Below are 20,267 nucleotides of genomic sequence, written 5' to 3'. Positions count from 1 at the left end.
TCTTAAAAAGAGGGACCACCACCCCAGTCTGCCACTCCAGAGGCACCGTCCCCGACCGCCACGCGATGTTGCAGAGGCGTGTCAACCAAGACAGCCCCACAACATCCAGAGACTTGAGATACTCAGGGCGGATCTCATCCACCCCCGGTGCCTTGCCACCGAGGAGCTTGCAAACCACCTCAGTGACTTCGGCTTGGGTAATGGACGAGTCCACCTCTGAGTCATCAGCCTCAGTCTCCTCAGTGGAAGACATGACGGTGGGATTGAGGAGATCCTCAAAGTATTCCTTCCACCGCCCGACAATGTCCCCAGTCGAGGTCAACAGCTCCCCACCCGCACTGTAAACAGTGTTGGCAGAGTACTGCTTCCCCCTCCTGAGGCACCGGATGGTTTGCCAGAATTTCTTCGAGGCCGACCGATAGTCCTTCTCCATGGCCTCCCCGAACTCCTCCCAGTTCCGAGTTTTTGCCTCTGCAACTGCCCGAGCTGCAGCACGCCTGGCCTGCCGATACCTGTCAGCTGCCTCAGGAGTCCTGGAGGTCAACATGGCCCGATAGGACTCCTTCTTCAGCTTGACAGCATCCCTTACTTCCGGTGTCCACCACCGGGTTCGGGGATTGCCGCCACGACAGGCACCGGAGACCTTGCAGCCACAGCTCCGAACAGCTGCGTCCACAATGGAGGTAGAGAACATGGTCCACTCAGACTCAATGTCCCCCACCTCCCTCGGAAGCTGGGAAAAGCTCTCCCGGAGGTGGGAGTTAAAGACCTCCCCAACAGAGTGCTCGGCCAGACGTTCCCAGCAGACCCTCACCATACGTTTGGGCCTGCCAGGTCTGTCCAGCTTCCTCCTCCGCCAGCGGATCCAACTCACCACCAGGTGGTGATCAGTTGACAGCTCAGCCCCTCTCTTCATCCGAGTGTCCAAGACATAGGGCCGGAGATCAGATGAAACGACTACAAAGTCGATCATCGACCTCCGACCTAAGGTGTCCTGGTGCCACGTGCACTTATGGACACCCCTATACTCGAACATGGTGTTCGTTATGGACAAACCGTGACTAGCACAGAAGTCCAATAACAAAACACCACTCGGGTTCAGATCGGGGAGACCGTTCCTCCCAACGACGCCCCTCCAGGTGTCACTGTCGTCTCCCACATGAGCATTGAAGTCCCCCAGTAGCACAATGGAGTCCCCAGTCTGAGCACCCCTCAGTACCTCTCCCAGGGACTCCAAGAAGGCCGGATACTCTATACTGCTATTTGGCCCATAGGCACAAACAACAGCAAGAGCCCTCTCCCCAATCCGAAGGCACAGAGAGGCGACCCTCTCGTTCACTGGGGTAAACTCCAACACATGGCGGCTGAGCTGGGGAGCTATAAGCAAGCCCACACCAGCCCGCCGCCGCTCACCACGGGCGACTCCAGAGAAGTGGAAAGTCCAGCCCCTCTCGAGGAGCTGGGTTCCAGAGCCCAAGCTGTGCGTGGAGGTGAGCCCGACTATCTCTAGCCAGTACCTCTCAACCTCCCGCACAACCTCAGGCTCCTTCCCCCCCAGCGAAGTGACATTCCATGTCCCAACAGCCAGCCGCTGTGTCCGGGGATCAGGTCGTCGAGGCCCCTGCCTTCGACTGCCACCCAATCCACACTGCACCAAACCCCTACTGCTACCTCTGTGGGTGGTGAACCCACAGGAGGTCAGGCCCACGTCACCTCTTCGGGCTGAGCCCGGCCGGGCCCCATGGGCAAAGGCCCGGCCACCAAGCGCTCGCATATGAGCCCCAACCCCGGGCCTGGCTCCAGGGTGGGGCCCCGGCTGCGTCCTACCGGGCGACGTCACGGTCCTGGATTTTTTCTCCATAGGGGGTTGACTAACCCTATATATATATATATATATATATATATATATATATATATATGTATATGTGTATATATCTCAAAATCAATCAAAGTTCTTCCCATGCCATGTGGTGCATAGGGCAGCGCCGATCTCCGTTTCCGTAGCCCTTGGCCTCTCGCCTATTACATAGCTAGGGTTACAGTGGGGGGCTAGTCCTCTGGTAACCATGAGAGTTTGACTCCCCACTCGCATCTGTATTGCAGCGTGCCTCACCAGATGGCAATAGGTACCATTTTTATAATGGTCTTTGGTATGACCCGATCGTGAGCAGTACTTGCAATCTCCCGATCGAGAGGCGGACATACTAACCACTAGGCCACTAGCCAATTTATATATATATATATATATATATAAAATCTCATTATCTCTAGTCGCTTTATCCTGTTCTACAAGGTTGCAGGCAAGCTGGAGCCTATCCCAGCTGACTACAGGCGAAAGGCGGGGTACACCCTGGACAAGTCGCCAGGTCATCACAGGGCTGACACATAGACACAGACAACCATTCACACTCACACCTACGGTCAATTTAGAGTCACCAGTTAACCTAACCTGCATGTCTTTGGACTGTGGGGGAAACCGGAGCACCTGGAGGAAACCCACGCGGACACGGGGAGAACATGCAAACTCCGCACAGAAAGGCCCTTGCCGGCCACGGGGCTCGAACCCGGACCTTCTTGCTGTGAGGCGACAGTGACTTAAACATTTTTAACCACTTGTGCCATTATAGATAGATAGATAGATAGATAGATAGAATGGCACAAGTGGTTAAAAATGGTCATGTTCATGAAGTCCTTCAGTAATGATTCTTAGTTTTTGTTATTTATTTTTATTTCAATTATTTCATTCTGTCTGTTTTCATTGATTATGCAGCCTTATGTTGCACAATAGTTGGAACCATGACTGATACAAACTGTAAAAAAAAAAAGTTTCATAAACATAAATTTACAAATTTACACATTAGTTACTTATTTTCAGAATAATTAGTGCTCCCTATTGATTTTTTAAAAAAATTATTTTTCTTACCGTCATAGTCTGTGGCCTCGAGGCAATGAGGTGGAGAGGGAATAGAAGACGACTCCCACTATGGAACACAGCAATGGCATGAACCAGGAGCTCCAGGAGAAGACGTCTCTGTGCTGATTCATTTGCACGAACACGCAGGTGAGACATGAGACCTTCTAACGGATTTGATAAAAGGCTGGTGCAAAGGTCTTGCAGGTGCCCTATTGTGCTTTCCCTCACACTGTCCTTTAGCATCTGTAATGCCTTTTGAGGAAAACAGAAAGAAAGAAAACAGACTTAGCAGTTAACAAATGATGTCTCGCTATGTTTGAACTTTTATATGGAAAATTGATGAAACTATCTGCAATGTATTAAATGTGTCTGTGTTGTTATATTCTATACTATAGTGCAGTGCAAACAAATGACTACTGGGACTAGTTTATTAAGCTTAATAAATAACGATGATGAGTATGGGATTGATGATGATTCTTATTATCATTAGAAATTTTATTTATTTATTTATTTATTTATTTATTTATTTATTACCTGTGCTCCAGGTTGCATGGCGGAGTCAGGAGATTCTAGGCGGCAGGTTACCTGTCTGAACAATGCCAAAGCCAGGAGGACACTCTTCAAAGACTGTGAAATGCTTTCATTCTAGAGAAAACACACATACACACTTGTTATTATTCAGAAAGCATTATACTGTCCCAAACAAATCCCATCTATATATGAGATCTGGAATTATACCACCATTATAAAACATTTCAGTAGACTTGATCAAACATGAAGACGAAAGGTCACTTAGCAATTTTGGTGGAAGTTAGCATAAGCTAGTTACTCTGAAACTCAAAATTCCAATCCATCTCATTCCTTTAATATTCCTTCCAATGCCATGACCACAGAACCCCTGTGCTGCCTTGATTTCAGTCTGAGATGTCCTGCCCATAGGATACAGAGGATCGAATGTTTTTGGGACACTTTTCTGGCCACAAGCTTCAGAATGTTTAGTGTATGAGATCTCATATTTGGAGACAGGTTGCGGGAAAAGTGTTTATTGAAGAAACATACCAGGCACTTTAGTAAAGCTCGAGTTTTTGCAAGGCTCATGCTTCCTAAGAGAGACCACTGAAATGCTTGTGCAGGATGGGAGGCTTTTGGAATTGATAGGCAACATGATTGACAGTTGCAACCTTTGTTACAACTTTCTTAATGGGTTAGATGTTGGTGGTCCATGTCATCCATCCATCCATCCATCCATCCATTATCTGTAGCCGCTTATCCTGTTCTACAGGGTCACAGGCAAGCTGCAGCCTATCCCAGCTGACTACGGGCGAGAGGCGGGGTACACCCTGGACAAGTCGCCAGGTTATTGCAGGGCTGACAGGTCGATGTCATTTGTTGTTCTTTTTTCTACCGTTTACGATATCCTCTGTGCTAATACCGTATTTGACTGATTTCACGAAATATTCACAATATGTCCTCACCTAAAAATGAACTACCCACTATCTATACTACTAAAGGAAGGCTGTCTGTCTCTCTGTCTGTTCACCTCTGCAAATCGACACAGCTGGACGCACATACTCCATACTTTGCATGTAGATCGGTAACACCCCAGAGGGGCCCAGGAGAACATTTTTGATTTTCCAAAACTTAGGATTAGGGCTAATCCAAGACAAGTGCATGGCTCAACACAGGAGAGCCAGTTCCTCAGGCCAGGACTCTGCAGTCTAGCTTCATCTCAATAACAAAGGACACTTGTTTCAGGACTGCAATGTAGGCATTCTAGCCAGAGAAGACCAGTGCTTTGAAAGAGGAATAAAATAAGCCATCTTTGTCAACGTGGAACAACCATCACTGAACAGAGGAGGTGGTCTGAGACCCCACTTATCAGCCACCTACAATGCAGTCCTTGGCACACTTCACAGAAAACTGAATACACATCCACACCTAGACTCAGCTGACTTCAATAACTCACATGATGGCAGAGAGCGCCAACGACCCACAGATCACCCTAACGACCCTCTAGGCTGCGAACACCGTTCACACCCGGCCCCCACTGACCTACACCTACAGGATGACTGAGGTGGGGTTTACATTAGACCGTATCAGCGGATCATCAGATTAACGTTTTTAAAACGATTCACGTGCACACAGCAACGCCAATACACGATTCGCGTGCACACAGCAACGCCAATACACGGATACGCTAATCACATGACTAATTAGACGGCACGTAAGTTGAAATGTGTAGTGTGGCTCAGCACTTCCTCCTCAGCGGCTCGGCTCCGCACAGGCATCCTGCGCTCCAAATCACTCCGCCCTGAACAGCGAGTGCCCTCTGGAGGGTGCGCACTCCGGCCCTGCGCAGCTCACAGAGCGCGCAAGTGAAGCGCACGAGCAGTGATTCGGGACTGAGCTGCTGTGTGTGTGATCCCAGTGCATATCGGGCATGCGCAAGTCACTCACCACTTGCAAGTGGAAGGATGGCAAGCCTAAAGACAATCATAACTACACAATGGGCAGTATTTGCATCTTACCATGAACAACATTAAGAATGACAAAGCAAAGCATTATATTCATACTTTTATACTCTTTAATGAAGTGAAGTCCGCGCTGTTTTTCAGCAGTCGCGTCACATGACCAACGTGGCATGACCAACGTGGCATGACCAACGGCAGCGAATCAGGAAGGTGGAGGTCACAGTGACGTTGTCCAATGACGACGTCAGCTAGAGCTCAGCACAGCGTATCCGCGTATCTCAATGTTTACACAGCACCGGATCAGATACGAACTGGGTTGAATACGTGGGACCCTGGCGGATTCAAGTTGTTCCGCCTGTGGAGTCGTTTCCTGGCGTTTTAATGTGAACGGACAGTGCATCCGCGATGAAAACGAGACAGATACGGTCTAATGTAAACACCACCTGAGAGTGTCAACAACCCATGTGACCCCAACGACTTTCCTTAGGGTTGCTTTTGGTCCACTAGAGGATAAATACCTGGAACTCCCCACTAATCAGACAGAACTGAAGAAGCCTTTCGGATGAGAGGTGAAACGTCTTCAAGAATTTCAAGCAGGTCCAGTTGCCACCTTTAGCACCTACGATCCAAGACACTATAATTTCCCACAGGCTACATGCTCGCGCCAACACACTGCGCACAGCCTCGGTGGAGAATCCCCTCCCTGACTCGCCTGAGAGTTTCAATTGTACAGGACCTCACAATCAGTGCTCCTCACTGGAGACTTCCGCTACGGCCGAGTCTACGTCACTGAGGAGACGTGGGGAACGATTTACGTCATTTTGACAGAACACAGTGAAAACATATATATCACATGTGTCTACTCAACTCTCTACTGGGCCTTCTAGACCTGCGTTATATAATGGTACCATTCAGAGGAAATCAGGTTCACGGGCAATAACTACTAGTAAGAGAAGCTATCTCATTCGTAAATCAAGCTGTTAATCAGCTAACGCGTGCAATCAGCTCATTTCACACAAGAACTGTATTCTCTTATATTTTACACAAAGTTCCCAGAGGCATCATATCTCATATACAGCATGCACATATGGATGTAATGGCAATACAAATATACTTGTCTGGATTTGACGAAGGAAATAAAGTGTACAGTGCTTAAATGATTAAATAACGATACAACTTTCTTCTGTGTCCTGACCTGCAGGGCGGCTTTAAGATCATCTGTGTTGGACACCAGCAGCACTTGTCCCACTCCATTTCTGACAGTGCGATACCACTCACCACAGCACAGAAATCGATCCACCTCCACAGGAATCAACCGCTTCAAACAGGAAACATGCAGAATGTAAGGGTTACAGATTCATATGCTATTCGTAATAACTGGAAAGCTCCACATTGGACGACGCTTACCTGTAGTTGCAGGAGCTTGGCGGGGAAGACCCATTCATAGGGGGTGCTATTCATCACAGCCTGGACACAGTCTGTGCCTTCCTGTCTGTTCAGCGTTCTGAGCAGGTAGACTCGATACCAGTCATTGTTAGTATACTTACAGACCGCCTTCACTTCCTCTAACAGTCTCTGTTCCCATTCAACACATTCTCCTGAGGAAACACGCAACACATATGCATACTTCAGCAGCATCACAATTAGCATTAGACAAAAATATTGAACTAATTCATCACATCAAAATAAGTACCTACAGTAAATGTGAAAACAAAAAAAGAATGTTACAGACATACTTTTAAATATTATTACATCCATGGCTCAATGGAATGGTTTGCATAGGTTTCTGAAGCTATTCTCAGCCTCACCGCTTTTATGGCTGACGGCCCTGGGCAGTATGCGAGCAGCAGTGTCTAGACACATCCTGAGACGGGCCATGGACAGAAGAAACTCAGCTGGCTGCTGTTCTCTGGATGGTGTCTGCTTGCGAGCCAATCGGTTGAGAAAGTTAATGTCTTTCTGCTGACGTCGCTGAAGTTCTCCGGCTTCCAGAGTTTTACTCAAACCCACACACAGCAAAGAATCCTAGACAAACACCACATAAGAACGTATTTACACACAAGCATTCATATACCCAAAGCAAATTAGTTGACTGCAGAAGGATAGAAATGCACAACAACAACAACAAAATGAATAAAATATACAGACGTTGCAAATAGGCTGAACTGTATTACGGTATTAGACCTAAAGTCCTTCCTGCACCATACAATCGGGCGCATTGGGCGGCATCAATCTCCATTTCCGTAGCCCTCGGCCTCTCGCCTATACAGCTCGGGTTACAGTGGGAGGCGAGTCCTCTGATAACCACGAGAGTTTGACTCCCCACTCACATCTGTATTGCAGCGTGCCTTGCCAGATGGCAGTAGGTACCATTTTGATGATGGTCTTTGGTATGACCCAACCATGAGTAGAACCCGCGATCAAGAGGCGGACACGCTAACCACTAGGCCAACTCACGGTACTTATTATGGTGTCAGGAAATGAGGAAATGGTACATTAGGAAACATGGAAATATTTGAATTTTATTCCTTGACAATAATTAAAGGTGTGGTTTGGGAATCTATAAAAGTCTTTCTAACCCTAGAATATTAATATCAAAGAAAATACTTGATTCTGTTTACTTTTTTTTTCAGCTCTCAAATGAAACAGATGCTCTACGCCAAACAAAAATTATTTTCATAATTACTTCCATTCATTTAATGAATACCTTTTACTATTAGCTTTAGCTTCTGTGGTGACTTCATCATCTACATTTTGTCATCAAGTCCAAAAATTACAAACTGGGCTGGGTTTCCTGAAAGCCTCTTAAGGCTAAGAGCGTCTTTAACTACCTTTGAAGATCCATCGTGATGCTAACATGGTTTTCCTGAACAACCTTGTAGCCAAAGTAGTACTTTAGTTTGCTTTTAACTTACGATGGACCTGGAACATTCTTTCACAGCAAAGAGAAGAACGTCTCCTCGCAGCCGAATACACAGAATGCGCGTGAGCCTCTGAGGGACTCTCATACTGTAAGCAAGGGGTGGAGACTGCTTTTGACTGTGCTACCGGTGTTCAATTATTCTTCTTGTACACTATCGTTCAAAAGTTTGGGGTCACCCAGACAATTGTGTTTTCCATGAAAAGTCACACTTTTATTTACCACCATAAGTTGTAAAATGAATAGAAAATATAGTCAAGACATTTTTCTGGCCATTTTGAGCATTTAATCGACCCCACAAATGTGATGCTCTAGAAACTCAATCTGCTCAAAGGAAGGTCAGTTTTATAGCTTCTCTAAAGAGCTCAACTGTTTTCAGCTGTGCTAACATGATTGTACAAGGGTTTTCTAATCATCCATTAGCCTTCTGAGACAATGAGCAAACACATTGTACCATTAGAACACTGGAGTGATAGTTGCTGGAAATGGGCCTCTATACACCTATGGAGATATTGCACCAAAAACCAGACATTTGCAGCTAGAATAGTCATTTACCACATTAGCAATGTATAGAGTGGATTTCTGATTAGTTTAAAGTGATCTTCATTGAAAAGAACAGTGCTTTTCTTTCAAAAATAAGGAAATTTCAAAGTGACCCCAAACTTTTGAACGGTAGTGTACATTGCAAGTCCTTTAAGTTAATTATTAAATAAATATATGCAAAACATTATGAATATATTTCAATAGGTTATGCAATTACGTATGGATATCATAATGTCACATTGATATCACCACATTTTAATCACATTTAACTCCATTAGGCAGGTGACGTGGATAACGGCTGAAATAATCATGACTGCATGTTTGGGTAAAGATGATGTGAGCGGGCATGGGGAAAACATTTACTTAATTATTAGGGCCCGAGCCCTATGGGCGAAGGCCCTATTGTTCTTGTAAGAGTTCACTATTATTATTAGGGCCCGAGCCCTATGGGCGAAGGCCCTATTGTTCTTGTAAGAGTTCACTATTATTAGGGCCCGAGCCCTATGGGCGAAGGCCCTATTGTTCTTGTAAGAGTTCACTATTCTTCTTCTTCTTCTTCTTCTTCCGTCTTCTTCTTCTTTATTTTTCTCCGCTGTTGGGCCATTTTCGGGGCGCTTGCCATGGGCGAAAACGCACGAAATTTGGCACCAGTTCCGAGAATTGCCACCGCTACTCAGAACCAGAAGCCCAAACTTGGCCGGGGCTCAGGGCCTCTATAGCGCCCCCTAAGTCATTGTGATTTTGGCCTCCCGCATTACGGTGCCTGGGTGCCATGTAGTTTGTAGTAGTGGCATGCCATTTGGTACGCATATCTATCTCACTAAGCCGGATAAAAATGTAATGCCAATGCATTAGCCACGCCCAACAGGAAGTGAGGTAATTTCACTTTTGTGCGAAATGCATGGCCACGAAGACGGCGCAACTCATAGGAATGTCACCAAAATTGATACACATCATCTACAGACATGGCTGACAAAAGTTACTAAATACGTTTCACATAGGATAAACCGTTCAGAAGTTATACGTCAATCAATTTTCGATGCAAAATTTTACATGCTTAAAAATTCATAACAAATCTTCTGATTGCTCAAAACTGCTCATACTTCACACGCAAATCACTCATTGGGCTTCTGACATGTTACCCAATTTCTGTGATATTTCGCCACTGGGGGCGCTATTTTTGGGCAAAAATTCCAATCTTTCCTCAAATTTGGTCAAACTTCACGGCCACCCTTTTACTACCTCCCATGTCATGTACACCACGTTTTGGAAATTTTCGTCCATGGGGGGCGCTGTTTTTGGCCGACGCAATTGCTCCAAAACGGGTTTTTGGTAAATAATTCCATAATGCTTTTCCTTCACACCACTACCTTGTGATAGTACATTGCTGTTGTAGACACTTATTTTTCCAGCTCATAATCGCTCATGTACAGCATAGCGCCACCTACTGACATGGGAAAAACCAAAAAATTTATTCTTCAAAAATGTATATCTCATCTTCTATTTACTCAATTGTCATCAAACTTCATACGCAAACTCTTCATAGCTCACCTGATGTCTACGCCAAATTTTGTGCACTTTCGCCCCTGGGGGTGCTGGTTATGGCAAAAATGATATTGCAGCTTCTGATTTGTCAAACTTGCCAAGCAAACTCTTTACAAGACCCTTATTGGGGCGCTTGCCATGGTCGACAACACACGAAATTTGGCTCCTTTTTCTTAGACTGCCACCGCTACTGAGAACCAGAAGCCCAGATCCAGGCGGGCCTCAGGGCCTCTATAGAGCCCCTCTATAGCGTTGTGATTTTGGCCTCCCGCATTAAGGTGCCTGGTTGCCATGTAGTTTGTAGTACTGGCATGCCATTTGGTAAGCATATGTATCTCACTAAGCCGGACAAAAATGTAATGCCAATGCATTAGCCACGCCCAAAAGGAAGTGAGGTAATTTCACTTTTGTGCGAAGTGCATGGCCACGAAGACGGCGCAACTCCTCCTAGACCGTTCATAGGAATGTCACCAAAATTGATACACATCATCTACAGACATGGCTGACAAAAGTTACTAAATAGGTTTCACGTTGCATAAACCGTTCAGAAGTTATACGTCAATCAATTTTCAATGCAACATTTTACATGCTTAAAAATTCATAACAGATCTTCTACTTGCTCAAAACTGCTCATACTTCACACGCAGATCACTCATTGGGCTTCTGACATGTTACCCACTTTCTGTGATATTTCGCCACTGGGGGCGCTATTTTTGGGCAAAAATTCCAATCTTTCCTCAAATTTGGTCACACTTCACGGCCACCCTCTTACTACCTCCCATGTCATGTACACCACATTTTGGGAATTTTCGTCCATGGGGGGCGCTGTTTTTGGCCGACGCAATTGCTCCAAAACGGGTTTTTGGTAAATAATTCCATAATGCTTTTCCTTCACACCACTACCTTGTGAAAGTACGTTGCTGTTGTAGACACTTATTTTTCCAACTCATAATCGCTCATGTACAGCACAGCGCCACCTACTGACATGGGAAAAACCAAAAAATTTATTCTTCAAAAATCTATATCTCATCTTCTATTTACTCAATTGTCATCAAACTTCATACGCAAACTCTTCATAGCTCACCTGACATATACGCCAAATTTTGTGCACTTTCGCCCCTGGGGGTGCTGGTTATGGCAAAAATGATATTGCAGCTTCTGATTTGTCAAACTTGGCAAGCAAACTCTTTACAAGACCCTTATTGGGGCGCTTGCCATGGTCGACAACGCACGAAATTTGGCTCCTTTTTCTTAGACTGCCACCACTACTGAGAACCAGAAGCCCAGATCCAGGCGGGCCTCAGGGCCTCTATAGCGCCCCCCGAGCACCGTACAGTGCAAGACCCTATTGTTGCCATGTGTCCAATTCTGTGCTTTGTCGCCATTGTGGGAGTAATGTCTCTTGCCGAAGAAGCTGTGGAAGGTATTTCGCGGGGACGCATGCCCCAGCCCCCCTTGGCCGCTGGCGCGAGGGCCCGTCGAGGCCGCTTGCGGCTTTAATTTAGCTTATTATCTGTTCATTCTTTCATGTGAATGTTTGTTCATTTAATTAAAAAACATGCTTGGAATAAAAAATGTTTTTGTCCAAAAATGTAAACTAGCTTAAATTATTAATTATCACATTATATATGTAATGCTTAATGACAATACAATATATTAACATATTTTAACACTTTATATTTAATTTTTTTGGTTTTTGGTTAAAAACGAATGCCTTGGGGGGGCGCTGCTGAGCAAGCATGGAGTAAGACGTGTGTTTGTAGCTCTGCGGGAAAACTACTCAGTTAAATTATTATTTCCAGAGGTAATCTCTTCAAACGGTGACTTAAACAAGGGCATTTTGCCTTTTGCAACTGCTAAGACGAACGAGATATCGACCAGACCTAACAAAACACGACAAACGACCATACCTACGTCGAAGCCTTCTACGACAGGCCAGACCAAAAACGTGGAGGAAGACATTTCTTTAACTATGCCTTTCGATTTCGACGGATTTAAACGTGAATTACGCAAGGATCTAGTTGATGCTATGAAAAAGGACGTCCGATCTGTACTTGAGAGCGAACTGGGATTTTTTAAATCAGAAGTTCTGGCTCTGGAATCAGGTTAGGAAGAATTCAAAAACACGATGAACTCTGACATAGCCAAGTTACGCAGCACTCTAACTAGCGCGGAGCAAAGCCTGTCCATGTAGTGACGATGTAACTACAGTACATTACAACGCGATGTGAAGCGCTTGACAGAGCTGGCTGAATCTCGTCTCGTCTCGTCTTCTTCCGCTTATCCGGGACCGGGTCGCGGAGGCAGCAGTCTAAGCATGGAAGCCCAAACTTCCCTTTCCCCAGACACCTTGGCCAGCTCCTCGGGAAGAACACCGAGGCGTTCCCAGGCCAGCCGAGAGACATAGTCCCTCCAGCGTGTCCTGGGTCTTCCCCGGGGCCTCCTCCCAAGGGGACATGCCTGGAACACCTCCCCAGGGAGGCGTCCAGGAGGCATCCGAAAAAGATGCCTGAGCCACCTCAGCTGATTCCTCTCGATGTGGAGGAGCAGCGGCTCTACTCCGAGCTCCTCCCAAGTGACTGTGCTTCTCACCCTATCTCTAAGGGAGCACCCAGCCACCCTGCGAAGGAAACTCATTTCGGCTGCTTGTATCCGCGATCTTGTTCTTTCTGTCATTACCCAAAGCTCATGACCATAGGTGAGAGTCGGAACGTAGATCGACCAGTAAATTGAGAGCTTCGCCTTTTGGCTCAGCTCCTTCTTCACCACGACGGACTGGTAAAGCGACCGCATCACTGCGGAGGCTGCACCGATCCGCCTGTCGATCTCACACTCCATCCTTCCCTCACTCGTGAACAAAATCCCGAGATACTTAAACTCCTCCACTTGAGGCAGGACTTCTCCACCAACCTGGAGAGGGCAAGCCACCCTTTTCCGGTCGAGAACCATGGACTCGGACTTGGAGGTGCTGATTCTCATCCCAGCCGCTTCACACTCAACTGCAAACCGCCCCAGTGCATGCTGAAGGTCCTGGTTTGAAGAAGCCAACAGGACAACATCATCCGCAAAAAGCAGAGATGAAATCCTGTGGTTCCCAAACAGGATTCCTTCCGGCCCCTGGCTGCGCCTAGAAATTCTGTCCATAAAAATTATGAACAGAACCGGTGACAGAGGGCAGCCCTGCCGGAGTCCAACATGCACTGGGAACAGGTCTGACTTACTGCCGGCAATGCGAACCAGACTCCTGCTCCATTCGTACAGGGACCGGACAGCCCTTAGCAAAGAGCCCCGAACCCCATACTCCCGAAGCACCCCCCACAGAATACCACAGGGGACACGGTCGAATGCACATGTGGACTGGTTGGGCAAACTCCCATGAACCCTCGAGCACCCTATGAAGGGTATAGAGCTGGTCCAGTGTTCCGCGAGCAGGACGAAAACCGCATTGTTCCTCCTGGATCCGAGGTTCGACTATTGGTCGAATTCTCCTCTCCAGTACCCTGGAGTAAACTTTCCCTGGGAGGCTGAGAAGTGTGATTCCCCTATAATTGGAGCACACTCTCCGGTCCCCTTTCTTAAAAAGAGGGACCACCACCCCAGTCTGCCACTCCAGAGGCACTGTCCCCGACCGCCACGCGATGTTGCAGAGGCGTGTCAACCAAGACAGCCCCACAACATCCAGAGACTTGAGATACTCAGGGCGGATCTCATCCACCCCCGGTGCCCTGCCACCGAGGAGCTTGCAAACCACCTCAGTGACTTCGGCTTGGGTAATGGACGAGTCCACCTCTGAGTCATCAGCCTCAGTCTCCTCAGTGGAAGACATGATGGTGGGATTGAGGAGATCCTCAAAGTATTCCTTCCACCACCCGACAATGTCCCAAGTCGAGGTCAACAGCTCCCCACCCGCACTGTAAACAGTGTTGGCAGAGTACTGCTTCCCCCTCCTGAGGCGCCGGACGGTTTGCCAGAATTTCTTCGAGGCCGACCGATAGTCCTTCTCCATGGCCTCCCCGAACTCCTCCCAGTTCCGAGTTTTTGCCTCCGCAACTGCCCGAGCTGCAGCACGCCTGGCCTGCCAATACCCGTCAGCTGCCTCAGGAGTCCCGAAGGTCAACATGGCCCAATAGGACTCCTTCTTCAGCTTGACGGCATCCCTTACTTCCGGTGTCCACCACCAGGTTCAGGGATTGCCGCCACGACAGGCACCGGAGACCTTGCGGCCACAGCGCCGAACAGCTGCGTCCACAATGGAGGTAGAGAACATGGTCCACTCAGACTCAATGTCCCCCGCCTCCCTCGGAAGCTGGGAAAAGCTCTCCCGGAGGTGGGAGTTAAAGACCTCCCCAACAGAGTGCTCAGCCAGACGTTCCCAGCAGACCCTCACCATACGTTTGGGCCTGCCAGGTCTGTCCAGCTTCCTCCTCTGCCAGCGGATCCAACTCACCACCAGGTGGTGATCAGTTGACAGCTCAGCCCCTCTCTTCACCCGAGTGTCCAAGACATAGGGCCGGAGATCAGATGAAATGACTACAAAGTCGATCATCGACCTCCGACCTAAGGTGTCCTGGTGCCACGTGCACTTATGGACACCCCTATGCTCGAACATGGTGTTCGTTATGGACAAACCGTGACTAGCACAGAAGTCCAATAACAAAACACCACTCGGGTTCAGATCGGGGAGGCCGTTCCTCCCAACCACGCCCCTCCAGGTGTCACTGTCGTCGCCCACGTGAGCATTGAAGTCCCCCAGTAGCACAATGGAGTCCCCAGTCTGAGCACCCCTCAGTACCTCTCCCAGGGACTCCAAGAAGGCCGGATACTCTATACTGCTATTTGGCCCGTAGGCACAAACAACAGCAAGAGCCCTCTCCCCAATCCGAAGGCGCAGAGAGGCGACCCTCTTGTTCACTGGGGTAAACTCCAACACATGGCGGCTGAGCTATAAGCAAGCCCACACCAGCCCGCTGCCGCTCACCACGGGCGACTCCAGAGAAGTGGAAAGTCCAGCCCCTCTCGAGGAGCTGGGTTCCAGAGCCCAAGCTGTGCGTGGAGGTGAGCCCGACTATCTCTAGCCGGTACCTCTCAACCTCCCGCACAAGCTCAGGCTCTTTCCCCCCCAGCGAAGTGACATTCCATGTCCCAACAGCCAGCCGCTGTGTCTGGGGATCAGGTCGTCGAGGCCCCTGCGTTCGACTGCCACCCAATCCACACTGCACCAAACCCGTACTGCTACCTCTGTGGGTGGTGAACCCACAGGAGGTCGGGCCCACGTCACCTCTTCGGGCTGAGCCCGGCCGGGCCCCATGGGCAAAGGCCCGGCCACCAAGTGCTCGCATATGAGCCCCAACCCCGGGCCTGGCTCCAGGGTGGGGCCCCGGCTGCGTCATACCGGGCGACGTCACGGTCCTTGCTTTTTTTCTCCATAGGGGTTTTTGGTGAACTGCTCTTGGTCTGGCCTGTCACCTAGGACCTGTCTGCCTTGGGAAACCCTGACAGGGGCATAATGCCCCCGACAACATAGCTCCTAGGATCATTCAAGCACACAAACCCCTCCACCACAATAAGGTGGCAGTTCTAGGAGGGGCTGGCTGAATCTCTTCAAAATAAATGTGAAGACTTAGAAGGAAGATTGCGAAGAAATAATGTTAGAATTGTTGGGATACCTGAATCCCCTGGCAGTTGTTCCACATCAGCGATTTCAGATTTGCTCAAAGATGCATTCAACTTGGATGAAGCACCCCTGGTTGACAGATCGCACCGATCACTACAGCCAGTTCCTCAACAAAGGCAACCACCCAGGGCTGTCATAGCACGCCTTCACTACTATTAGGACTGCAACAATATCCTGCGCTTAGCAAGAACCAAACAGAAGATTCAGGTTGGCGACAAGACGATCTCTGTCTATCCGGATTTCACTGTGTGAGTGGCCAAACGAGGCATTCAATGAGGTCAGACGAATGCTGAAGGATCGCCCAGGATTTCGGTTTGGGATTCTCTTCCCAGCCCGGCTTCGCATTACATACAATGGGGCTGAGTCGATTTTCACTGATCCTGAAGCTGCTCATATGTATGTTTCCCAGCGCATTGCCCAGCAAGAAGAGGACTAAGGACTGTTATAGCCACATAACAATTCTAGAGGACTTTAAAGGTGACCTTTTTTTCCCTTTTCATCTTCCTCATTTTTCTTTTTATAGCCTATTTCATTTGTTACTAGACTAACCAATTAGTCTTGCTATAGTATGGGTGAAGGCTATCTGATTAATGGTTAATTTAATACATAGCAGTTTGTCACCCTTGTTAAAATTGTCAACGTTATATATACACCAATGTCATTTACCTCTGTTAAGTAGCATTACTATCTCCCTGCAGACAAGTTTAGGAGCCAGGCTACCTGTGCTACTACCTCTGTATGGTTGTTTATGTGATCTCCAGTTCAGGGGAAGATCGGCATAGGGATATAGGGTACTCATTTATGTTTTTGTGTTTTTGTCCTACTCAGTACACTTTATGTTTTCTTATATTTATGTTCTTGGTTTGCTCACTATTGGAGCCTTTTGGTACTACTGAATCACCAAAGTTTTTATTTAAGATATATGACTTCTCGAAGTAGCTCTGCGCCCTGCACCACATGTCTTATCAGCTGGAATATAAAAAGGATGAACCACCCAATTAAATGCACCCATGTCTTTACACATTTAAAATCTTTAGGTCCAGACATAGTTTTCCTACAGGAGACGCATCTGCTGGCTACTGAACGTGCTAGGCTAGAGAGAGCCTGGATTGACCAAATATTCTGTTCAACCTATGGGGCCGGGCCAGAGCCAGAGGTGTGGCAATATTGATTAAAAGGGGGACCCCTTTTGTTCCATCTCAAGTTATTTCTGATACAAACGACCGATATGTCATAGTCTCAGGGAAACTGTTTGGCACTCCTATTAAACTAGCCAACGTATATGGTCCAAACTGGGATAACCCACAGTTTTTCTCATGCCTTATAGCCAAGCTCCCTGAGATCAACTCCCATCATCTGGTAATGGGAGGGGATTTCAATTGCGTACTTGACCCTCTTTTGGATAGGTCCAGGGTCGGGCCCAAAGCTGATATCTCTAAGTCTGGGGAGGTTATTCTATCATTCCTAAATGACTACAGACTGGAGGACCCATGGAGAAGCTCTATTCCAACATCCAGGCAATACTCCTTTTATTCTCCAGTACACAGGTCTTACTCAAGAATTGATTATTTTCTTGTTGATGATGGGTCACTTTCTTTTGTTAAACATTTAAAATATCACAGTATCATTATATCAGATCACTGCCCCCTCCAGTTAGACCCCCTTATGCCTAATTGTAGCACAAGACACTGAATGTGGCGCTTTGACCCACTGCTACTAGACGATAAGGATTTCACTAATTTCATGAATAATCAAATAGACTTTTTTTTTGAGACCAATTCCACCTCAGATATTTCATACAGCACAATCTGGGAGGCTTTTAAAACATATATAAGAGGGCAAATAATTTCTTACTCAGCCCACTTACAACCCCGATTCCAAAAAAGTTGGGACAAAGTACAAATTGTAAATAAAAATGGAATGCAATGATGTGGAAGTTTCAAAATTCCATATTTTATTCAGAATAGAACATAGATGACATATCAAATGTTTAAACTGAGAAAATGTATCATTTAAAGAGAAAAATTAGGTGATTTTAAATTTCATGACAACAACACATCTCAAAAAAGTTGGGACAAGGCCATGTTTACCACTGTGAGACATCCCCTTTTCTCTTTACAACAGTCTGTAAACGTCTGGGGACTGAGGAGACAAGTTGCTCAAGTTTAGGGATAGGAATGTTAACCCATTCTTGTCTAATGTAGGATTCTAGTTGCTCAACTGTCTTAGGTCTTTTTTGTCGTATCTTCCATTTTATGATGTGCCAAATGTTTTCTATGGGTGAAAGATCTGGACTGCAGGCTGGCCAGTTCAGTACCTGGACCCTTCTTCTACGCTGCCATGATGCTGTAATTGATGCAGTATGTGGTTTGGCATTGTCATGTTGGAAAATGCAAGGTCTTCCCTGAAAGAGACGTCGTCTGGATGGGAGCATATGTTGCTCTAGAACCTGGATATACCTTTCAGAATTGATGGTGTCTTTCCAGATGTGTAAGCTGCCCATGCCACATGCACTAATGCAACCCCATACCATCAGAGATGCAGGCTTCTGAACTGAGCGCTGATAACAACTTGGGTCGTCCTTCTCCTCTTTAGTCTGAATGACACGGCATCCCTGATTTCCATAAAGAACTTCAAATTTTGATTCATTTGACCACAGAACAGTTTTCCACTTTGCCACAGTCCATTTTAAATGAGCCTTGGCCCAGAGAAGACGTCTGCGCTTCTGGATCATGTTCAGATACAGCTTCTTCTTTGAACTATAGAGTTTTAGCTGGCAACGGCGGATGGCACGGTGAATTGTGTTCACAGATAATGTTCTCTGGAAATATTCCTGAGCCCATTTTGTGATTTCCAATACAGAAGCATGCCTGTATGTGATGCAGTGCCGTCTAAGGGCCCGAAGATCACGGGCACCCAGTATGCTTTTCCGGTCTTGACCCTTACGCACAGAGATTCTTCCAGTTCTCTGAATCTTTTGATGATATTATGCACTGTAGATGATGATATGTTGAAACTCTTTGCAATTTTACACTGTCGAACTCCTTTCTGATATTGCTCCACTATTTGCCGGTGCAGAATTAGGGGGATTGGTGATCCTCTTCCCATCTTTACTTCTGAGAGCCGCTGCCACTCCAAGATGCTCTTTTTATACCCAGTCATGTTAATGACCTATTGCCAATTGACCTAATGAGTTGCAATTTGGTCCTCCAGTTGTTCCTTTTTTGTACCTTTTAACTTTTCCAGCCTCTTATTGCCCCTGTCCCAACTTTTTTGAGATGTGTTGCTGTCATGAAATTTCAAATGAGCCAATATTTGGCATGAAATTTCAAAATGTCTCACTTTCGACATTTGACATGTTGTCTATGTTCTATTGTGAATACAATATCAGTTTTTGAGATTTGTAAATTATTGTATTCCGTTTTTATTTACAATTTGTACTTTGTCCCAACTTTTTTGGAATTGGGGTTGTACAATCAACTCGTAATAGGCAATTTTCTGATTTATCCAGACGAATAAAAGACCTGGATTGTCGGGCTGCATCTGACCCAAGCCTTAATCTGCACAAAGAGCGTTGGCTGCTACAATCAGAGTACGATTGCTTATCCATTAGAGACACAAAACACCTTCTTTTTAAATCTAAGCAAATGCATTATGAACATGGTGATAAAGTGGGCAGACTCCTTGCTCACCAGCTACGTCAGAAAACAGCTAAGGCAGCTATATCTGAAATCCGTATTGCACCAGATAAAACTTCTACCCATCCACAAACTATTAATGACCAATTCAGAAGCTATTATGAAGATATTTATACATCAGAGGCTGCTGCTAATGCCAGAGAGATTCAAGAGTTCTTGGGAAAACTTGATATCCCACAGATAAGCTCAGAAGCACAAGCTTTAATTGATGCCTCCATAACATGCCAGGAAATCTTACAAGCCATCAGCTCTTTACAAAGCGGTAAAGCAGCAGGCCCTGATGGGATTTCAATTGAATTTTACAAAGCTTTTTCCAACAAATTATCACCTATTCTATGTCTTCTATACACAGACATCTTATTCCAAAAGAGAATGCCAGAAACAATGAATCAGGCTATTATAACAGTCCGACTAAAGAAGGGAAAAGACCCCCTAGAATGCAGTGGATACTGTCCAATAAGCCTCCTATGCTATGACTACAAAATCCTTACTAGAGTCTTGG

At 46.6% G+C, this 20,267-nt stretch overlaps 1 protein-coding gene across 1 annotated transcript in view; it reads right to left on the bottom strand.

Annotated features, from left to right (window-relative positions):
* rnf213b (ring finger protein 213b) overlaps nucleotides 1-20,267 on the bottom strand; it is a 140,818-nt gene that overhangs the window by 34,173 nt on the left and 86,378 nt on the right. The window contains exons 44-48 of the mRNA XM_060940238.1: nucleotides 7,194-7,410; nucleotides 6,793-6,983; nucleotides 6,581-6,703; nucleotides 3,449-3,559; nucleotides 2,924-3,166 (exon numbers count right to left, since the gene is read on the bottom strand). Of these exons, the coding sequence (XP_060796221.1) occupies nucleotides 2,924-3,166; nucleotides 3,449-3,559; nucleotides 6,581-6,703; nucleotides 6,793-6,983; nucleotides 7,194-7,410 (885 nt within the window). The remainder of the gene's footprint in view (nucleotides 1-2,923; nucleotides 3,167-3,448; nucleotides 3,560-6,580; nucleotides 6,704-6,792; nucleotides 6,984-7,193; nucleotides 7,411-20,267) is intronic.

This window comes from Neoarius graeffei, chromosome 14 (assembly GCF_027579695.1).
Source record: "Neoarius graeffei isolate fNeoGra1 chromosome 14, fNeoGra1.pri, whole genome shotgun sequence".
NCBI classification, from domain to species: domain Eukaryota; kingdom Metazoa; phylum Chordata; class Actinopteri; order Siluriformes; family Ariidae; genus Neoarius; species Neoarius graeffei.
Note: the sequence above shows the minus strand (reverse complement) of the source record. Positions and strands in the feature narration are given on the sequence as shown.